At 48.3% G+C, this 22,723-nt stretch overlaps 1 protein-coding gene across 2 annotated transcripts in view; it reads left to right on the top strand.

Annotated features, from left to right (window-relative positions):
* Positions 1-7,120: 7,120 nt before the first annotated feature.
* Positions 7,121-22,723, top strand: part of PKP1 (plakophilin 1) — a 55,800-nt gene continuing 40,197 nt past the window's right edge. For both annotated transcript variants that reach the window (XM_019492603.2, XM_006262119.4), the window contains exons 1-2: positions 7,121-7,491; positions 16,623-16,723. In XM_019492603.2, the coding sequence (XP_019348148.1) occupies positions 7,293-7,491; positions 16,623-16,723 (300 nt within the window). In that variant the 5' untranslated portion in view covers positions 7,121-7,292. The remainder of the gene's footprint in view (positions 7,492-16,622; positions 16,724-22,723) is intronic.

Here is a 22,723-nt window from a genome sequence, read left to right as displayed (position 1 = left end):
GCTGCAAGGATCTCAATACTTGGAAACCTCACGATGACAATAGGAGACAGAAAAGTGGGAACAGCAGAAGCAGCATGTCGCAGATCAAACCAAGGATCCAATGCCACCCACACTGCACAGAAACACATGCCTGAGTTGCAGTAGAACCTGTTGATATCAGATCGGCCTTGTCACCCATCTTTGGACTCACAGATAAGGCAAACATGGAAGACATCGTCCTTGACTGCAAGGGATTGCTGCTGCTGCTGCTGCTGCTGCTGGTTTAAGTGTTCAGGAACTGTGGAATCAAAGCAGTAAGAACCACATCCCACCTGGCTATGCTTCACCACAAGGCTGCCCAGCAAGTTCCTCCTACTGGTCCAGATGCTGGGACATCTTCTCAATTACAGGGATGGGTGGGGGCCTTTCATAACGTATTGCACAGAAATAGGCTGTCAGAGTGTCACTGGACAAGGATGAACCTGAGACTTGCGGCTGCACGGAGTCACCGGTGGCTTTACTCTTTTTCAGTCATTTAGGTCCTAAATTTTCAGGCGAAGTTCTGGGTGTCCTCGGTGCAGCTGGGTTTCAGGGTGTGCCACACCTCACAGGATCACACCCTTCTTTGGCATTCTCACAGGGAACTAAGGAAAGCTTCAGTAGCTATTATCCCTCTCTCCTAGGCATCATCCTGCCCTGGGCACAATACCAGTTATCACTGAAGCCCAGCAAGATTCCTTCTGAATAAACACAATTTCAGGCATTTGGATATTTGCCCTGGTGCACACAGTTGTTTTCCTGGATAATACTGCAGGTAGAGAGAGAGGTCAGGCAGAAGACATGATGGTAGATTTGCACCTTACAGCTTGACTAAATCAGAGATATGTAGCATAAACTTTTGTGAGCCTGAGCTCACTTCATCAGATACTGTGATAAGATGAGTTTGGGCTCACGAAAGCTGGTGCTAGACATCTCCGATTTAGTTCGTCTATAAGGTGCAAATCTACCCTGACTTTCTGACTGTGGTAGAGGTTGAGTCGCAGACACTGTCAGTGTGAAGTACTTGACAAGTTCCAACGAGAGATCTGCGCCATTATGGAAGTGGTATTGGGCCAGCAAACTCTTTGATTGCAATCAGTTTGTTGGCAAGGGTCCTGGAAACTCAGAACAAAAATGCTTTGAACAGGCCAGATGCATGAGGTGTGTCCCTGAATCTGCGGGGAGTGGAGCAATGACTCATGGCATTATCATGTAATGCTCAGCCTGTGTGAAAGCAGCTACCAGCACCTTCACTTTGCACCCTGTCCAAATCTAACTAGGTGCTGCATTCACCCTCTATACTTCCACGGCTCATGTTCTAAACTCTGGGCTGCTTTAGTTTTCCTATCTTTTTGCTGCCCTAGTGAACTGCATGCTTTAGCCCAGGAGAGCTGATGGGGATTTTACACAGTGGTGTCTGCATATGCATGGGTTTTGACTTGCCTGTCATTCTGGTACTATATCAGGGCTGGATTGCTGCACTTTCAGCACAGTCTAGCAAGTGCTAAGTCTCCTTTCCAGGGTGTGTAAATTGTACCTTTAATCTTGGGTGGAACTGCCAATTGTTGGGAAGATGCAAAAACACGTCTTTGTTGAGGCCTTCACATGAAGTGCAGGACTTGGATGAGCTGGGTTCTTTTCAGAAGACTCTTGAAATGTCACTTCTTGAGCAAGGTGCTGAGGTGCTATAAATTACCCCTGAGAGCCTCTGGCCTTTCATCTTTTCTAAAACTTTCCTAATTTGTCTTCTCACAGTTCAACAGCCCTGCTCAGCTCTTTTGTGCTGGTTATGAAATGAAGTTGAAGTCTCAGTGTAATATTGGTATTAGAGTTCGGTGAATTATCGGGACTGTGTTAGTCCATTAAGTATTTTCTATTCTGTCCTATGAGACAGTTTGGGCCTATGGAAAACCCCATTTGGTTTTCAAGGTCAGTTCGCAACATTGCTCAGAACCCACCTGGCACTGAAATCTTAAGTGCAGAATTATTTGGCAGTAATTGTCACCCATCAACTGATACAAGAGAATAGCTCCAGTTTATTTCTCTTTCATTCTGTAGCTGCATGTGGAAACTCACAGACTGCCATGGCACTGGGTAGAAAGGTGCAGAGGGCAGGCATAGAAACTTCTTTCACATATTTAAGTGGTTTCACCCCAATCCCGTGTTACAGAACCCCGTGGCATTCCTGTTGGCTTCCATCAACAGGGCTGCTGATGCTCCCCAGAACTGATGTTCAGCCCTCTGTATCCCACCCATAGACCTCTGCAATGTTCCCCAGTCCTGACATGGAAGTGCCCCTTTCCTTCTTCCTGCTTCCAGTCCTGAGCCATCATGTGACTGCAGATCCAACACTTTTCAACCTGAAGCCACCTCCTTCTGTTTTTCTCCTGGGCTCCTTTTTAGCACAGAGAGCCTGTAGTGCCTGCTTTGGTGGTACAGTGGACAAGTGTCTCCTATGCAGCAAGAAAAGAGGGAATGGTGCAAATTGTTCATTGCTGCATTGGAACTGCTGCCAGCATTAAAACTGCTGTGTTTTCTTGTGGCTTTTACACCGATCTCATCCCTGCAAAGAAATTCATCTTTGCAGTCAAATAACTGTTTTGGCAAATGTTTGCATGCTTTGAGGGAGATATGGAAACAAGAAGCATGAATCAGAGCAGTTATCATGTTTCCTCATACTTCTGTATGAACAAACCCATCAGCACCCCCTAATTAGTGACTTGAGATAACACTTCAAGCCTGGGGACTTGATCCTTTGCACCACTGAGACTCATTGGCCGCATCCAAACAAGCATGGCCATGCACTATGTGGCACCACAGACATGTCACATTCAGTTGTTCTCCATGCTGTAAAGGAGCAGCACAGAGGGTTTTTCTGACCTCTGGATGGTCATAAAAACTCATGGAAAATAAAATGGAGTGGCACATGTGGCAGCAGCGTGCACCACCAAAGCCAGAGCCTGGCCTGCTGGAGATGCACTCAGCTGTTGGCCAGGCTCTGTGCAGCAGGATAGCCACTATTGCAGCTCTGGGAGGCCCCAGGACCCCAGGTAAGGCTGCTGGGGCCAGCCCAGTGCTGGCCCCAGCCTCCCCTACCTGATCTGGGGTAACATGCCACTCATCAGAGCACACTTGGCACAAGCATTCCCCAGGGACAACCAGCGGTGGCACAAGGTGCACTGCCACTAGTTGTCGCTGGGAAGTCAAATGTTCATGCACGTCTGGACACGGCCATTAAGGGGAAGCTTCAGTAGAAGGCCTGTAACTCCTCTGCATCATTTATGAACTCTGTACAGAAATGCAGCTTGTTCCTTCAGATGCTTGTTCATCTACATACACCTGTATTTATATACCTACCACCTGTACCTCTGCCTACAGATATCCTGATAAATGCCCCAGCTATGGACTTGTTCCTGCTCCTGCATCCCCACCGCTCTATTTTTGTAGTCTTTTTCCTACATCTGCCTTTTGCTTTAATAGGCCTCCCTGAAAATTTGGTCCTAACTTTTTTTTTTTCTGATAGAAACCTGGGTTTTCACAAAAAACTAGTACCTGTGTAGAACGTATTTGTTATCTTCTAAGTATGCATATTTATAGGAAAATCAACCTCAACGCTGAAAGTTTTGGGCTAACATTGGCACATTTCTGAGTGTTTGGAAGTTTTGGTTTAAATATTTTCAGTTTTGGTGTTTCTGTTAAAAAGGCAACATTTTTTCACTCAATCCCTCACTTTCCGACAAGCTCTGCTATTTATGCTGCAACCATGCCTGCATTTCGTACCTGTTTTAGATTTTCTTAGTAAGGAACTATAGTGTTACCCCTTCAGGAGAGATTTCTGGGAGTTTGTCCTTTAAGTATACGGATCAAAGAGCACAAGCAGACTCTGGTAGATGGTCTCTTTGGAGTGAGCTTGCAAGAGTGCTTCGATATTGAGCGCTATTGGGGCGATGTCAGTGTTACCAATGTGCCCACCGGCCATACTATGCTACGCATGGCACGTACATGGAGTGGGACGCATTCCCTGTCTCAGTGAGACAAAGCAGTGTTATTATTATTCCCTCCAAGGAGCGCTCCATCAGAGTGGGAATGACTTGGGGTCTGTGGCAGAGGTGAGCTCAGCTTTCCTTAGGCCTAAATTTAACGCTTCATTCTCAGAACATTTTTCCTTTAGATCTCCTGAGTCCCTGACACTGGTACTGGATTTTGATCCAGCTTACCTATGGGGGAAAAAAAAATCAAAAGAAAAGGCAGAGTGAGCTGGCTGGTGAGGAAGGGTCATTGCTGGGGGTCATGCTGGGGGTGAGGAAGGATCATTGCTGGGGAGGATCTGGCCGTTAGAGTAGGGATTCCTACTTAGTAGATTCATAGATTCATAGATGTTAGGGTCGGAAGGGACCTCAATAGATCATCAAGTCCGACCCCCTGCATAAGCAGGAAAGAGTGCTGGGTCTAAATGACCCCAGCTAGATGCTTATCTAACCTCCTCTTGAAGACCCCCAGGGTAGGGGAGAGCACCACCTCCCTTGGGAGCCCGTTCCAGACCCTGGCCACTCGAACTGTGAAGAAGTTCTTCCTAATGTCCAGTCTGAATCTGCTCTCTGCTAGCTTGTGGCCATTATTTCTTGTAACCCCCGGGGGCGCCTTGGTGAATAAATCCTCACCAATTCCCTTCTGTGCCCCCGTGATGAACTTATAGGCAGCCACAAGGTCGCCTCTCAACCTTCTCTTGCGGAGGCTGAAAAGGTCCAGTTTCTCTAGTCTCTCCTCGTAGGGCTTGGTCTGCAGGCCCTTGACCATACGAGTTGCCCTTCGCTGTACCCTCTCCAGGTTATCCGCATCCTTCTTGAAGTGTGGCGCCCAGAATTGCACGCAGTACTCCAACTGCGGTCTGACCAATGCCCTATAGAGGGGAAGTATCACCTCCCTGGACCTATTTGTCATGCATCTGCTGATGCACGATAAAGTGCCATTGGCTTTTCTGATGGCTTCGTCACACTGCCGGCTCATGTTCAACTTGGAGTCCACTAGGACTCCAAGATCCCTTTCCACCTCTGTGCCACCCAGCAGGTCATTCCCTAGGCTGTAGGTGTGCTGGACATTTTTCCTCCCTAGGTGCAGCACTTTGCATTTCTCCTTGTTGAACTGCATCCTGTTGGTTTCTGCCCACTTGTCCAGCCTATCCAGGTCTGCCTGCAGCTGTTCCCTGCCCTCCGGCGTGTCCACTTCTCCCCATAGCTTTGTGTCATCTGCAAACTTGGACAGAGTACATTTCACTCCCACGTCCAAGTCGCTGATGAAGACATTAAAGAGTATCGGTCCAAGGACCGAACCCTGCGGGACCCCACTGCCCACACCCTTCCAGGTCGAGACCGACCCATCTACCACGACTCTCTGGGTGCGACCCTCTAGCCAATTCGCCACCCACCGGACTGTGCAGTCATCCACATCACAGCCTCTTAATTTGCTCACCAGTATGGGGTGGGATACCGTATCGAAGGCCTTCCTGAAGTCCAGGTATACGACATCCACCCCTCCTCCTGTGTCCAGGCGTTTCGTAACCTGGTCATAGAAAGAGACTAGGTTGGTCAGGCACGATCTGCCCGCCACAAACCCATGCTGGTTTCCCCTCAGCATAATTTGTCCTGCCGGGCTCTCAGAAATGTGAGCCTTGATAATTTTTTCAAATACTTTACCAAGGATGGAGGTGAGACTGACCGGCCTATAGTTGCCCGGGTCCTCCTTCCTCCCCTTTTTGAAAATGGGGACCACGTTAGCCCTTTTCCAGTCCTCCGGGACTTGGCCCGTGCGCCACGAGCATTCGAATATTCCCGCCAGTGGCTCTGCAATGACGTCGGCCAGTGCCTTAAGCACCCTCGGATGGAGCCCATCCGGGCCTGCCGACTTAAAGGCATCCAGTTCTTCCAAGTGACTGTGCACCACCTCAGGATCTACGTATGGAAGTCTGGCGCCTTGCTGCTGCCTCTCTACAACCCCAGTGAGAGACTTGTCGTGCCCCTCACTTAGGAACACTGAGGCAAAGAACTCGTTGAGGAGTTCAGCCTTGTCCCCTCTATCTGTCACCAATTGCTTCTGCCCATTTAGCAGGGGTCCTATTCTTCCCTGGGCCTTCCTTTTACTCCCTATGTATCTAAAAAACAATTTCTTGTTGTCCTTTACTTGGGTTGCCATCCTCAGCTCCATGGTAGCTTTGGCCCGTCTAACTGCCTCCCTACAAGCACGAGCAGAGGAGGTATATTCATCTTTAGTGATCTCACCCTGTTTCCACTTTTTATGTGCTCCCCTTTTGGCCCTTAGGCTGCCCTGGATTTCTCTGGTCAGCCATGGAAGCCTCCTGGCCCCTTTCCCTCTTTTGCCTCGCTCGGGGATCGTCTTGCTTTGTGCCCAAAGGATCGTTTCCTTTAGGCACAGCCACCCTTCTTGGACACCCATCCCTTCAAAACTCCTACTCTGCAGTGCTTCCTTGACTAATCGCCTGAGTGCAATGAGATCAGCTTTCCTAAAGTCTAGCACTTTCACCCTACTAGTTACCTTACCCACTCGCCGTCTTATGTTGAATTCTATCATAAGGTGATCACTGTCTCCCAGATAGCTACCGATTTGGAGGTCCCCTATCATGTCATCTCCCGTTGCCAATACCAGATCCAGTATGGCATTCCCCCTAGTGGGACCATACACCTCCTGTGTCAGGTGGAGGTCCTGTACACAAGTTAGAAACCTGCGTGAGCGATGGGACCTTGCTGTCTGCGTCTCCCAGCAGATGTCCGGGTAGTTTAGGTTAATCACAAGCAACAGCTGTAAATTTGTAAAGGGGACTTGGAAAGAATCGCTGAAGAGGAAGCCATCCTGAGCCTGCTTGCCTCTCTCCTCCCATGCCCCAGCCTTTTTCCACCCCATCGCCCTGCTCTCCCTCCTCTATTGCCTGCTGCATTGATGTGATGAGTTTGGGAGAGCGCAGTCACGCCGAGGGCAGCACTTAACCTGCCTGCCCTGCAGCACCTGCGCTGGGAAGGCTGTGCTCCGAGTGCTGCAGCAGAGTGGGTGTGTGCAGGCAGGGCTGTATATCCAGTCTGACGGAGGGCGTGTCGGCTCACACGCCAGAGCGGAGCCCAGGGAAGGAGCACTGAGAAGCCAGCGGCACAGGGACGCATGGCAAGGGGCACTTCTTGAGATTAAACCCAGAACTCCAGTTGTTACTGCTGTCTTGTCCGAAGTGCAGTCTAGTGAAGTTCAGCCCCCCAATTCTATTTGCCACCATGCTTCACTCCCCACTGAAAACAGCTCTGGCTTATGAGTGTTTCCAAGACCAGGCTAGTTCCACACTGGCCTTACCCTCGGATCACAAGCTGAAAACTAGGGGCACTGGAAAGCAGAGGGTCCAGGAGCAGGTGATGATGACAGTGAAGCGTCAGAAGCAAAAGTCCTTGTCATCCAGCATGAGCCACTCCAACCGAGGTAAAATCCCATCCACTGCGTCCGGTCAGTAAGGCAGTAAGGGGTTTGCATACCCCTCTTGGAGCTAAATCAGAGCTACTGTGATTTTATCTTGGGGGCAGGGGTTTGGGTAATGAGGCTACCTGGTTTTGTAGTGTTTTGTTTGCAGGAGATAAGCTGCCTGGTTTCTGTGGAGTTGCCTGCTGGGATAACTCTGTCCAGGAGGAGTTTGCCAGGGAATGTGTGCACCCCCCTGGAAGGTCTAGGGCAGGATTCAGGACACTCGGACTCTGCTGCTGGGTGATGCTGAGCAAGTGGGTTTCATCTCTGTGTACTTCAGTTTCCTGCTCTGGAAAGTGGAGATAACATGGACCGCTGGGGATGTTCTAGGACTGCCTGAGTGCATGTCCACAGAGTGCTTTGAAGGCTTCAGATGGACGGCGCAGTGCATTGTTAGCTGTTCATCCTCTGGCTCTAAATTTTGAATGGTTTCTCAGCCAGTAATATCGTCTCCAGCTTTTCCTCTGCATGGCTGCCTGCAGACTGGAGCGTTTGCTGACATAGCTTAGAAACTGCTGTTTAGTGTGACTATAGCTTTGTGCCTTCCCCCACCTCTATTCTCTACTAGGAACATTGGCCATTAACTGCACCTTATAAAGTCCCCAACAAGCTCAGGACAGACATGTTCTGCCTTTATATAGAGCACAGTCTGGCAGGCCAGCAATACTAAGGAGGTTAAAGTAGCACAGAACAGACCCTTCATAAGTTATGGGAAATATTCTCTATAGATAAATAGGTTCCATCTAAGCGGAGTCCTGGAAGACACATTTATTAGCACCTAGAGGAGATGAAGGAGGAATCAGCATGCACTGCATCGCTAAATAGTTGAAAAATGAAGAGGATGTTCATCTCCTGTTGTTACTTGGCACCTTAGATAAAAGTGCTTTAGGAGCTTAACTTGGACACCAGGACATAGAGGAGTCCGTGGTTATGCCGAGACTCCACAGCAGCTATAGAAGTGGGATGGGGAGCCTAAGCTTGATGAGCTCAACTACAGTTTCATTCTTCCTTTGTGAAGCAGAGATTGCTAAGTACCTCCTTCAGTGTTGTTCTTGGGGGATCTGTAGCAATTCTCCAGTAGTAAACTTCAGAACCAAATGCTAGCATTTGCTGGCTGCGCAGTCATGGTCCATAGGGAAGGGCACAGTAGCAAAATTGCCTGTCTCTGTCATCAGTTGGGCCTTGTTCATCTCCAGCTGTGCAGAGTTTTCCAAGCCATGTTGCACTCACAGGGAGCATGAATGCCCATATCTTTATGGTCTGCATTTCCCTCCTGTTATTAGAGCTGTGCAGCTAGAATGAGCTCTCTCCAGCGATGTTCTTTTGTGCCTGGGGTAGGAGGATAGTTGGAAAGGAGTTATCAGGATGTGGACGAGTGAGCAGGATGAGATGTAGGAAGAGATTTGTGTCCTCTTGGTTCTCAAAGACTGCAACAAACTTTGCACGGTCGGTAACTGTCTCTTACGGGAATCTCAAGTGTGACATTTGTAAGAAGAACCCATTTTTAGAGGGAGAAAATATCATGGTGGCTCATACACGTGTTTTAAACTAATGGTTCCCAATCTTGGGGTTGCAAAGATAAAAAATGGGGTTGTGTGTTCCCAGGGAGGGAAGCATGGGGGGGGGGGGGGAGCATGTGCTCCTCTAGATTTATGTGTGGGATTGGGGTGAACACAGGTTGCCCACTGTGTGCTTAGGGCTCCCCACCCTGCTACCCTCCCCTTGGGGCCTCTGCAGCACAGCAGGGTGGGGAGGCTTGGTGCCAATGCTGGGAGCCCCAAGCCAGCTGTGCCGCCATGGCGAGGTGCCCCCTGCCCACCTGGCAGCAGCAGGGAATACAACTCTGCATTGCTGCTGCTGCCAGATGGGCAGGGGGCACCTTGCCATGGCGACATGGCCCATATGGGGCTCCCTCCTGCACCAGGTCCTGCCCACTGGGCTGCAGAGGCTCCAGGGAGAAGGCAGCATGGCAGGGAGCCCTGAGCCCACAGTGGGCAGCCCACATCCTCCATCCCCCACATGGGCTCCACTTCAGCCGTGCCACCCACGGGGAGAGGGGGCAGGTCAGGGGAGCTGGGATCTGTGCTCTGCTCTGGCCGCAGCAGCCAGCATATCCCACAGGTGGCAGCTGGAGCTCTTGTAGTTTGGGCCCCGCTTCGACAAGGCTGGGGGTGGCAGGGGGCTGCAGGTTGCAAGTGACGGGCACCAGCAGGGCAAGAGTTACAAACAGGTTTTCTGGGGAGTGGGGAACTGTGGGTAGGGAGTGAGGGACAGTGGCAGGGCCGGGGGGCTGTGGGTGGGGAGTGAGGGGCACCTGGGGATGTGGGGAGCTGTGGGTTGAAAGTGAGGGGCCATGCTGGGGAAATGGGGTCATAAATGGGGTCATGCGGAGGAAAGGTTTGGGGAGCATTGTTTCAAACTGTCCTCTGAAGGAGAGTAGGGCTACCTCATGGATTCTGGAGTAGGAATCAAGATAAAGTTCGTACAATACCTCCTGACTTCATCTGCATTACTAACACGCTATATGATGGACATAGCGTGATGTGGAGAGTGCATGAGCCATAATCCATGGTATGCCAGGACATTAGTGGGACTCTCCAGCTCTAGTGCCTGCAAGAGACTGAGATGGCAAGGCTTGGAAAGTGAACAGGACACAGGAAGCCTGTTTGTAAATCATGTCCTATTTTCTGTTATTTCTACTGCTAACCTATGGCTCATGGGTCAAATTTGGACCATGGAGTCATTTTATCTGGCCTGCAGCATTGGGGTGGTTTTGTTACATTTTAGTAGTAGGGGAACTCAATATTGTTTCAATGGTGGGGGGCTTTGCAGCAGGGGACTCCTGGCATGGGCCAGGTTGGAAGTGGCCCATGCTTGGACCTAGTGTGGCATAAAAGTGGCCCCCTGCTCCAAAATGTTGCTGACCTCTGGCTTAAGTCATGGCTGGAGGGGTCATGGAGGGGATCAGGACTGGACTTTGAAATCACAGCCCAAAATATAACATTAGCAAGGAATAATGCTTTAATATTTCCAGTCCTTTTGATGGGTTTGACCCTGTGCCTGCTGAAGCCAGGAACAAAGCTTCAATTGATTCCAGTGGTTTTATATTGGATTCTGTTTACATGTGGGTGCGTGTCTGTGTACATGTGTTGGCATACACAGCCCAGGAAAAAGAGTTTCATTAAAGGAGAATAGATGTCATCCCAGTGGATGTATTATTAGAGTGTTTATAAAATGCGTTCATAAGTCTCAGTTCAATCGACTGAGTGAATAAAAAACCTGGCCACTTGCTGACTGGAGAATGGACTCTCAGTTCAGAGCTATAGGAGAATTCTTCCCAGGGTAAAACTGAGCCATAATGGCTTATGGCAGCATGTAGAGGAGAAGTACCTTGTGGATACTCCTTGGTTGAAGAAAGGCTAAGGGATATCACCCTGACAGAAATGTGCCCTCGCTGAGGCATTTGGCAATTAGCAGCTGTTCTTATTTGCTGCTTTCCGGCTGAAGCTACAACCATCAAGGCACCGAACATTTGAACTTGGTCTGGCCTTTGGATTCTGTCTCAATGGTCTAAAGGAGGGGTGGTAGATCTTGGGCAGCCTCCACTTCTCCATGCTCTTGCCGGGGCATATGCATTGAAGGTCTTGGTGTGGTGGTTATAGGACTCTGTACAAGCGGATTCATCAGGAGCCTGACTAGACCTCTTACACATACGCCATTAGCCAGAGGATCAACTGTTGCTTACTAGAGGAGATGAATCCTGACACACCTTCCAGTTGTGCCACTGGCCTCTTTCTGAACACTTCTCAAGGTGGTTACAGAGCACCAAGGGCTTCAGGCTTTCTGGTGTGTATAGGGTCAAATCATTAAAAGAGAATTTTAGTTATATATTTGACCAATTTCTGCATATCTCTTTGAATGATGGCTTCACCTTTTCTCATCCACCCAGCACATGCTGATTTTCCCTGTGGGGCAGCCCAAAGCTGCAAGCACAGAGCAGAAAAAGTTGTGGTTCGGTCAGAGATGGGCAAAACTAAACAGCAAAGATCTGAATAAATCAGAACCTGGGAATATTGTACCAAATTATCAGAATATTTCAGCGGGTTTCTAATCCTGAGTTTAAGGCTGCTGCTGGCTGATAAAAGAAATGAAAATCATGGGAAGCCCCAAGGGGGTTCCTTTGTTTGGAGAGAGCTGAGAGATGGTTTTGCAGAGAGCCAAGACAGTGAGTGACTCAACATATAAATACATAGATTTTGAGGGCAAAAGATCAATAAATCATCCAGTCTGGCCACTTGTACACCACAGGCCATTAAATTCCACCTCGTTATCCTGAAGTGAGTCCAGCAACTTGCATTCAACTAATGCATCTCTTCCTGTAAAGCATCCAGTTTTGCCTGGAAGGCATAGAGAGATGGAGAATAATGGAGCAGCATTTCCCTTGGGACTTGCTTCCAAAGGTTAAATATCATCATTGATAAAAATTGTGCCTCATTTCTAATTTGCATTTATCTTGTTTCCAGTAACTGGTTCCTGTTCTGCTTCTGTGTGCTGCATTTCAGATGTAGCTATCTCCATTTCCTGGATTGTTAGTTTTATAATGTGTCTCCTGCTTATTCTTCTGATGTCACTTTGCATTTTTAAAGCGATCATTTGTATTGTCTGAATACATTTTAAAGAAGGCGTCCAGATTTGCAAAGCAAATGCAAGACATTTCCACAGCTTCTCTCTCCTACATCTCCATCAGTGCTTAAGCCTATGTTGAGATTGTCTTTGAGGAATGGACCTCAACAAAGAGCTTGCATGAGCAGCTACATTGAAGTCAGGAGAGCTTCCACATCTGCAGTGTTAGCAGGAATTGGCAACCGTCATAACTTTGTTAGAAAGTATTTTTCAGAGTGACAGAGTACAGCAGCCTACCCAGTCCCCAACATCTCTTTGGCCACTATTATTTCCAGGCTTTATACTGGTCTAGACCCTCAGGAAGTACATCATCATCACTCCAGTGACTGCAATGGAGCTATGCTGGTTTATTCCCTTTGGGGATTTGGCCTTCAAGTTTTTTCTTTCCTAGTCAGTAGTAGCACCCAGTGGCTCATATATATTCCAGATTAGTCCAGGGGTGCGACTTAATTAATTGTTTATCTGTTGGGTGGAAGTAGGTGGTGAATTGGACATGTCGAATCATTACGACATCATAGTCCTGGAAATAAACCTATCTCACTGAACAAGACCAATGCCTTTCTCAGCTGTAGTAGCATTTTACAAATGCTTCTCTCCTGGGAATTTCTTTGGAATATAATTTATGTCTTCAAGGGTTTTGTTTACTCCTCCCTGTCTTTAGAGTTTCCACCTGTGATTGCATTTCCCAGCAGGCTTTGGGCCTTGTTCCAGATCTTCAAGATCTGTTCTGCACAATAGTCTCCCTCCCCTTGGAAAGGCTGTTGATGGGAGACCCAAGGATTTCCCATCATCCCTTCTCTTGCAATAGATTGTCATTCTCACAGCACTAACTCCTAAAGTCATATCAAACAAGGCAAGTCAATATTTTACATGGATATCCCATGGGAAATGATTCCCTTATGCATGGAGGCTGAACCGGATGGGGAGTCTTGGGGACATCCAGAGCAAGATGCTAAGGCCCAGCACAAATTCGTATTGCAACGACAGTAGGTTATGGAGCTTCCCTATCTCATGATTGACACACTTGGGAGCACAGCACACACACTGGGTGCTACATGTGATAGTGAGAAGGATTGAGACCAGCGCCACCAAGAAGAAGCGATGGATGATGGTGGTTGGAGACTTCTTTCTGCAGGGGACAGAGGGATCCACCTGCTGACCTGACCTGTTATCTGAGGAAGTCTGCTGCTTGCCCGAAGCCCGGATCTGAGATGTCACAGAGGGGTTACCGAGACTCATCCGGACCTCTGACTATTACCCCATGCTGCTCATCCATGTGGGCACAAATGATACTGCCAGGGGAGACCAGGAGGAAGTGGTGGATGAAGCTTTCTTCAAACAGCTAGTGGAAGTTTTCTGATCACAGACCCTGGTTCTCATGGGGGACTTCAATCCCCCTGATATCTGCTGGGAGGGCATTACAGCTGTGCACAGGCAATCCAGGAGGATTTTTGGGGAGTGTTGGGGGCAACTTCCTGGTGCAAGTGCTGGAGCAGCCAACTAGGGGCCATGCTCTTCTTGACCTGCTGCTCACAAACAGGAGGAATTGGTGAGGCATGTAGTAGTGGATGGCAACTTAGGCAGCAGCAACTACAAGATGATTAAGTTTAGGATCCTGAGTAAAGGAAGGATGGAGAGCAGCCGAGTAAGGACCTTTGACTTTAGAAAAGCAGACTTAGACTCACTCAGGGAACTGATGGGCAGGATCCCCTGGGAAGCCAGTCTGAGGGGGAGACGAGTTCAGGAGAGCTGGCTGTACTTTAAAGAAGTCTTACTGAGAGTGCAGGAACAAACCAACCCGACGTGCAGGAAGACTAGCAAGTGTGGCAGAAGACCAACTTGGCTTAGCAGGAAACTCTTCAGTAAGCTAAATCACAAAAAGGGAGCTTATAAGAAGTGGAAACTTGGACAAACAACTAGGGACGAGTATAAGAGTATTGCTTGGGCATGCAAGAATGAAGTCAGGAAGGCCAAAGTGCAACTAGAGTTGCAGCTAGCAAGGGATGTGAGTTGTAACAAGAAGGGTTTCTACAAGTATGTCGGGAGCAAAAGGAGGATCAGGGAAAGTGTGGGTCCTTTACTGAATGGGGGAGGCAACCTTGTGACAGAGGATGCAGAACAGGCTGGAGCGCTCAATACCTTTTTCACATTAGTCTTCACAGATAAGGTCAGCTCCCAGACTACTGCACCAGGCAGCACAGTTTGGGGAGAAGGTGAGCAGCCAACAGCAGTGAAAGAACAGGTTAGGGATTATTTAGAAAAGCCAGACATATACAAGTCCATGGGGCTGGAGGGGATACACCTGAGGGTGCTGAGGGAATTGGTTGATGTGATTGCAGAACCACTGGCCATTATCTTTGAAAGCTAATGGTGACTGGGAGAGGTCCCGGGAGATTGGAAAAGGGCAAACATAGCGCCCATATTTAAGAAAAAGAAAAAGGAGGATGCAGGAAACTACAGACTAATCAGCCTCACCTCTGTCCCTGGAAAAATCATGGAGCGGATCCTCAAGGAATCCATGTTGAAGGACTTGGAGGAGAAAAAAGGTGATTAGGAACAGACAGCATTCACCAAGGGCAAGTCATGCCTGACAAACCTGATTGCCTTCTATGATGAGATGACTGGCTCTGTGGATGTGGAGAAACCAGTGGATGTGGTATACCTTGATTTTAGCAAGGTTTTTGATATGGTCTCCCACAGTATTCTCACAGGCAAGCTAAAGAAGTACAGGCTGGATGGATGGATTGTAAGGTGGATAGAAAACTGGCTGGAGCATCAAGCTTAGAGGGTAGTAATCAATGGCTCGATGTCTAGTTGGCAGCTGGTATTAGTGGAGTGCCCCAGGGGTTGGTCCTGGGGCCGGTTTTGTTCAATATCTTCATCAACAACCTGGAAAATGGCATAGGGTTCACCCTTACCATGTTTGCAGATGATACCAAGCTGGGGAGAGTAATAGATATGCTGCAGGGTAGGCCTAGGATTCAGACTGAATTATCCAAATTGGAGGATTGGGCCAAAAGGAATCTCATGAAGTTCAACAAGCACAAGTACAAAGTCCCGCACTTAGGACAGAAGAATCCCATGCACCAGTACAGACTGGGGGCTGAGTGACTGGGCAGCAGGTCTGCAGAAAAGGACCTGGGGGTTACAGTGGCCAGTAAGCTGAATATGAGCCAACAGCATGCCCTTCTTGCCAAGAAGACTAATGGCATACTGGGCTGCTTTGGTAGGAATGTTGCCAGGAGGTGAAGGGAAGTAATTATTCTCCTCTCCTGGTGAGCCCACATCTGGAGTATTGTGTTCAGTTTTGGGCCCCCACTACAGAAAGAATGTGGACCAATTGGAGAGAGTCCAGCGGAGGGCAATGAAAATAGTTTGGGGGCTGGGGCATGTGACTTCTGAGGAGAGGCTGAGGGAACTGGGCTTATTTAGTCTAGAGAAAAGACTGAGAGGGGGGATTTAATAGGAGGCTTCAATTAGCTGAAGGCAGGTTCAAAAGAGGATGGAGCTGGACTGTTCTCAGTGATGGCAGATGACAGAACAAGCAGCGATGGTCACAAGTTGAAGCAAGAGAAGTTTAGGTTGTTATTAGGAAGAATTTTCTCACTAGGAAGGTAGTAAAACACTGGAGCAGGTTACCCAGAGAGGAGGAGGACTCTCTATCCATGGAAGTGTTTAAGACGCAGCTGGACAAAGCTTTGGCTGGGATGATCTAGTTGGGACTGGTCCTGCTTTGAGCAGGGGGTTGATGCAACATTTCTTGAGAATTTGGTATGTAGTCATGACTCTCCATGATTAAACTAAAACTATGCTAAAAGAACTTGTGACTGTACAGTCTGGCTGGCTGGTAACATACTTCAGTAGGCATTTAGTGCTTTGTCTTTTGACCAAAATTAATCACAGATGACTCAGTTTGATGCTTACCCAGGGAGAGAAACTACCTTGCTGCATCTCAGCACAAATTCACAGGAACATCAGGGGTGGGAAAGCATTTTTATTGCAAATACAGTGGTCATACGAGCTTATGACTCACTCTGAGGATCACATCCTGCTGGTAGGTCAAGGACTACTGAACTCCACAGAGGACTCAGAGGTGATCACTTTAGTGCTTTGCTGCCTCCGACTGACTTTTTTTGAATACTAACAGAGGGCAGAAGGGTGCTAGCTAACAAATGACTCCCAGGGAACAGTGGACAAGGGTATGGTCTTGGATCTGTTCTTATATCTGGCTTGGTTAGATAACACGTGTCACCTGGAATACCATGTGGGTTAAACCCATCATTTTGAGGCCTGCCTTGCTCCTGCACCACCTCAGCCACACTATACCAACCTGCCCTATTGAAATGAACCCACAAGTAATCCATGCCAGGCTCAGCTTTCCCTTCCTAACACTATTCTTCTGATTGCAGGTTCCATGTATGAGGGTCTGGCTGATGGCTATGCTTATGGGACAGGCCGGGGCAGCTATTATGCCAAAAACCAGACAGGAAACGGCACCTGGGGATATCCGGTAAGATACTGTTTTATCTGTACTGTTGCATGCTGTTGTGTCAAAGATAGAGCAACTCACAGTCTGAGAGTCCACAGGGACCAATTCCTTCCTGCTCAACATGAACAAGCTGTGATGCCTCGGAAACAAGAATGAGGTGGACGTTATACTTCCCCAGAGATTTTAAAGCCATGTTGGGAGATGGAGGCGTCTTCTTCAAGAATGGAGGCAGGAAATTGATAGGGAACACCACAGCCCTGGATATCAGCAGTTCAGAACTCAGAGCAGCTTTTCTTATACTTCTGGATCTTTGGATTTTGAATACTTTGGAAGACCTTAAAATATAGTAGTCATTTCAGAGATAGGTGCAAGCTGTAGACTTATATCAGAAGTTGGGTCCAGTGTTTTGCTTCATTTCCACCTCTAGAAATAAGGGAGAGATTCAGTGACAGGAGAGTGGATGGTAAAATAATGGTACAGAATCCAGCATAGTCATGTGTGCTATTGTCCTCTAAAAAGTATGCGGCGAGCCTTTTCAGTGACTTAGCTATAGTGTAAAAGGTTGGCTTGGGGGAGCAGACGTTGATGCCTGGAGGAAGTTTAGGGGTCTGAAAGCTGCACTTCACAGGCCCTATTTTTCAGTGAGAGGAATCCACTACGAACTGGAATGAATGCAGAATCAAATGTTATTAAAATTATCCAATAGGAATGTTGCTAGCAAATAAAGAATAACACAGCACATCTAGCTATGCAGTCCAAACAGCAGTAAGCACTCTTACACATTAAATCTATATTGTGAAACTCATAAGAATTCCTAACAGGTAGCTAGCCTCTTGGGGAGATCTCCCCCAAATTCAGACACTTTGTTCTAAGAGGCTTTGGATCTTCATTACATCTGCAAACAGGAACATCAGGAAAGGATGCCAGAGGATCTCAAACAAACATTACTTGGTCATAATGAGATAAACATAGAAAGGGGATGTTCTTATGTCACACTGCGGTCAGGCTGGAGCATACTGGGTGTGCCTGCATATGCGCTTAAATATACATTGGCGTATTCTGCTTCTATTCTATTAAAGCATCACAAAAAAAAACACCCCCATGCTCTTTAGGTAATGCGCATTAAAATAGGCTAACGCACATTTTTCTAGTACCTCACAATGGAGGTACTAGACTTAATGTACATTACCTAAAGTGCATTAATGAACATGTAGACACACCCACTGACTTTCACTATTCAAGATCTGAGTTAGCCTTTCCTAGAAAGTGCTCTTGCTTGTGACCCAGTTCCTTTTATACTATTTCCCTTGGCCTCACTTATGTTAACCTGGTGTAATGTAAACTTAACACAGCCTAAGGCCTACTAAAACTACTACCATGCAAGCTGAAAGAATTCAAATTTAACACAAAGGTCTAAACCAAGAGTCAACAAGCTACAGGTCTGGCCCTCAAAGGGGTCTGATCCAGCCCAGGAAGGTCTGACCTGGTCCAGGCTGGTACCGGGGTTTGGACAGCAGGCAGCTGTGCCTGGCCACCTGTCCCCTCCACATCATTCTGCTCTACAGCCCTCCCTGCTTCTTTCTTGTGCCTGTGCCCCTTGCAGCAGGGGGCGGAGGTATCTTCAGAATGGGTACACACAGAGAGACCTCTTTGAAGGGAGGGGTGGGTAAGAGATTGGCAGTCCATGACAGGGTCTGGGTCACAAGATCCAGCGACAGGGGGCAAAAGGGCAGCCAACTCTTAGTCTACACAGATCCCCTTTTGGCTTTGTTTTGGTTCCTCCTTTAGTACTCACCAAGATTGCTATAAATGCTTTGTCTGTTGACTGTTGAAGACCAAATCAAGGTCACAGTGACTGCTCAGATCTGTGCGTATGTCTCCTCCTCACCTCTGACCGATCTTCCCATCTTCTGTGACTTCTGCTAGTGGGTGATAAGGAAAGGGACAAAGAAGCAATTCTCATAGATTCATAGATGTTAGGGTCAGAAGGGACCTCAATAGATCATCGAGTCCAACCCCCTGCATAGGCAGGAAAGAGTGCTGGGTTCAGATGACCCCAGCCAGATGCCCATCTAACCTCCTCTTGAAGACCCCCAGGGTAGGGGAGAGCACCACCTCCCTTGGGAGCCCATTCCAGATTTTGGCCACTCTAACTGTGAAGAAGTTCCTCCTAATGTCCAGTCTAAATCTGCTCTACCTGGGATTGAAATATATGGAAGCAAAAGGGGCTCTGCTGGCAGTACTGGAGATGATCGTTTCAAGCCTCAGACAAATACTCTGTCAAAAAATTTCTCTTATTGTCCTCCCACTGAAGCACTATGCTCCATTTGAATACAGAGCCATTCCTGTCCTGGCTGCGACCTCAAGACAAATGCCTGTGGTGGCTTTTCTGCTCTGGGTTAGAGGGTCAGCTTGCTTCCTGCCAGCCACTACCTCCCTTCAAGTTATGCCATCAGTATTATTCAGCCACAGAGAAACTGGTTGTGGCATACTGTATTGGCCTAGATGATATGATCACATCCCTTGCTTGGGGATGTTCTGTCACCAGACCACCACGACTGACATAATGTAATAGGTCACCTGTGAATGATTCTTGTTGCTCTCACATGCAAATGGTTAAGCACACTTAGTCTCCCAGTTAGAAGTAGCAGGAGGATCTGGTACGTTCTGAAGTTTGCATTCTCTTTCTGTTGGTTTGGACCCTTTTTTTCCCATTCATTTTACCTCTTTCTGACTAGCCATGTGTTCTTTATGATGTTCCCCCTATCAAGGGATAGGGGGACTCTGGCAGAACGTGACTATACAGGTGTTCTTCTTTAGCTCATGTGGCTCTGCTTTTGGTGGTAAAAGTCCAAGTTTCCATCCCCACAGATGAGCTTGGAGACCTCAGTATAGTAGCTCTACACCAGATCAGGTGCATATGATCACTTCATGTGCTGGTGCAGTGGACAGTGTGATCTCAATTCACCAACAGCTCCTTGGCCATGTACCACATAGTGGGGCTGAGAGAGACCATTGCAACTATTTTACACTCCTACTGGTACTTTGCATTTCAGGTCTTTAAACATAGGTTGCAACCACTTCTCCAGCTTGGTGTTCAGAAGTCTGTTGACTGAAAGGCACTTGTCCATGCTATAGTTGTAGCAACTGGCTAGAACATCAGTGTCTGAAGGTATGTTTTGCTGTAGTCAGAGGTGTGACTGCAGTTCATGTACACATATGCTAGATTTAATTTTGATGATTTGGATACCAGTAGAGGTGCAGTACAGTTGAAGTAGTCTGGGGTTCAGCACAGGCTGCAAATTTTCCTGGGACCTAGAGTAAATCTTTGGGCAGCTCACCAGCATCGAGCTCTGTGCTGTGATTCTGTAGTACTTGCAGTACTGAGCGAGCTAGCTAGGTGGCAGCTATCTTAGGTAGGTCTATATTGGACGTCAGTCACACCTTCGAAGGCAGCATGCTGTATCCTGACACAGATTGCTGCATGAGGAGCCAGAATATCCTGCAATGAGCAGAGAGCAAAGCCCTTTGAGGCCCAGGGTTTCCATCCTGGGCCAATGTAATTTTGCCTGCGAAGGCACTGGACTGTAGGGCTGCGTGAAACGGCTGTGTTTCAGTTTGGTTTCGGAGCACAGTGATTCGTTTCGGTGTTTCGGATCACTGTCTTGTTTCATTTTGGCTGAATCTGTCTCGGAGATTCGGCTCTGCTGAATCTCCTTCAAATCTGTTTCGAACGGGATGCAACCTTTGCACAGCCTTACTGTCCAGCCAGACAAGCCTTGGGGCCAGGGGCTGCAGGGCCCTAGCGGGGAGTAGGACAGGGCTGTGGGTGTCTCGTCCAGGGGAGGGGACTGCTGCACGGATCTCTGATCCCTGTCATGCCGAGTCGTGGGGCAGGAAAGCAGTGCAGAGCAGTGAGCAAGCCTGCTGGTCCCTGCCACACAACTCAGCTCCGTCTTTTGTAAGCAGTCTTTTCTGGAGACCAAAAGGCTTTGCTTACCAATGGCTGGAAACAGCCTTCTGCACTGGATTTAACTTTTGTCAGTAGAACTCGTGACTGGTCCTTCAAGGGGTGATCGAACGCCATAGCCCAATGAATATTTGACCTATCTGATGCTGCTGATTATTAGGGAGTTGTTAGTGCTGGATCTGACATTAGTTAAGTACATACCCTTTTGCAAACTGTACTGAGATCCCTGAGCATGTGTAAGTTGAAGGTCCCAGCTTTCCCCCCAGCCACGAGTGCCTCCGTGCAGGATGAACTATCCACCTTAATCGTATCTCTGGCTACCATACATCACGGCCTGAACAAACACTGGAATCTGCCTTTGTTTCACCAGTCCTGCATTCTCCTTGGAAAAATCCCTCTGGTTTCAGTGGCAGCTAGGCCTGAACTGGGACTTCAAGGTCAAGTTCATTATTTGAGGCTACCAAAAGGATACTTTGAGCAATTTTATTAAAGAAAATAAGGAGTTTGATTCATTTCATGTAGCCACCAGCACAGGCACCCGAATCTATGTGTTGTACAGACTGCAAGATTTGTGTCGTTTAGATTAACGTTTTCTCGATGAGCTGCTCTCATACCAGATCAATGCTGCCTCTCAGCTTGCAAATAAAAAAAAGAGGAAGAAGCTCATATAAAGGCAGTGTTCAGGAGGGCATGGGAAGGAGGGTTTCAGAAGTGGAGGGACATTATTTCTGCTGGTTTTGCAGTTTTCCCTCTTGTAAAGCAGTGTGTGGAACAGGCAACAGCGACTGTATTTCGCAAGCTGGATCAAGGGTGTTCACCACCCATCACTCAGGGTGGGACGCTGTCATGTTTCATTGCTTTTGCTTTTCCCTCCGGCCTGGGAGAGACTTGCTCTTACGTGTTTGTATGCAAGATTTCCCTTCTCGCTGTCTGCAGCTCTTGAAACAAAAAAAAATTACTAGGGGAAAAAAAATTGAACTGGCTAATAAAATGTTCCCTAGATGCAGAATTCAGAGATAGCCAGGTACTGGAAGGTTCATGGACCCCAAAATCAACTTGCTTCCTGCACTGGCCTGCTGCAAAAAGCTTCCTGCACTGGCCTGCTGCAAAATCTTGGACAGGTCCCAGGCTGGGACTGTGGTTTTTCCACCTGGGAAGTGAGCAGCATGATAATAACCTCCTTCAGTACAGGTGCTTGTGATCTGCAGATGAAACACACCATAGAAGCACTCATTTATTAACAATAGAAATAGTTAATGTTATTCTGGCAACCTCTCTGTGACTTAGTTTTCCCAACTGAAAAATGAGGATAACGATCTTTATTTACTTACCTCATATGGGTGTTGTGTGGCTAAATTAATGGTCACAGAATGCTTTTGATTCCTGGCTAGAGAATAATGCTCTAGATGGGCTTATTCATTTAGATATAGGTGGGTTTAACTCAGGGGTCAGCAACGTTTTTGATCGGAGTGCCAAAAACACCCCGGCCTTGACCCACACATCGACTTGGTGTGCCGGGGCAGACAGAGGGGTCCGATCCTCTTGCTGGTGGTGGGTGTATGTGCATCTCTGGGCGGATGGTGGGGGAGAGGCTGGGGTTAGGCCGCCCCAGCCCTTTCCCTGCCGTGTGTCCTGAGGTATGTGTGCAGCTGCCACTGGCCACGGAGCCCGGGCTACACACAGCAGCCAGTGAGCAGAAGGCAAACAGCTACACTGGGATCCGGACCCCAGCCCGGCTCCATAGCTGGTGGTGGCTACACGCACAACTCGGGGCACATGGCCGGGAAGGTGCTGGGGCAGTGCAACCCCACCATCTGCCTGGAGGCACATGTGCACCTGCCACCAGCAATAAGGATTGGGCTGAGGCTCTGCAGACCTTGGTGCAGTGGCTTGCAGCCTCCTGTTTGCCTGCCACAGAGCCCGGGCTGCTTGCAGCAGGCGGCAGGGAGACTGCAAACAGCTGCACCGAGGTCTGTGGAGCTGCAGCCTGGCTTGTTGCTGGGGGCAAGTGCATGCGTGCCTCTGGGTGGATGGTGGAGGAGGGGCCCCTT

This window comes from Alligator mississippiensis, chromosome 14, assembly GCF_030867095.1.
Source record: "Alligator mississippiensis isolate rAllMis1 chromosome 14, rAllMis1, whole genome shotgun sequence".
NCBI lineage: Eukaryota > Metazoa > Chordata > Crocodylia > Alligatoridae > Alligator > Alligator mississippiensis.
The sequence above is the reverse complement of the archived record's forward strand: the minus strand, read 5'-3'. Positions and strand labels throughout refer to the sequence as shown.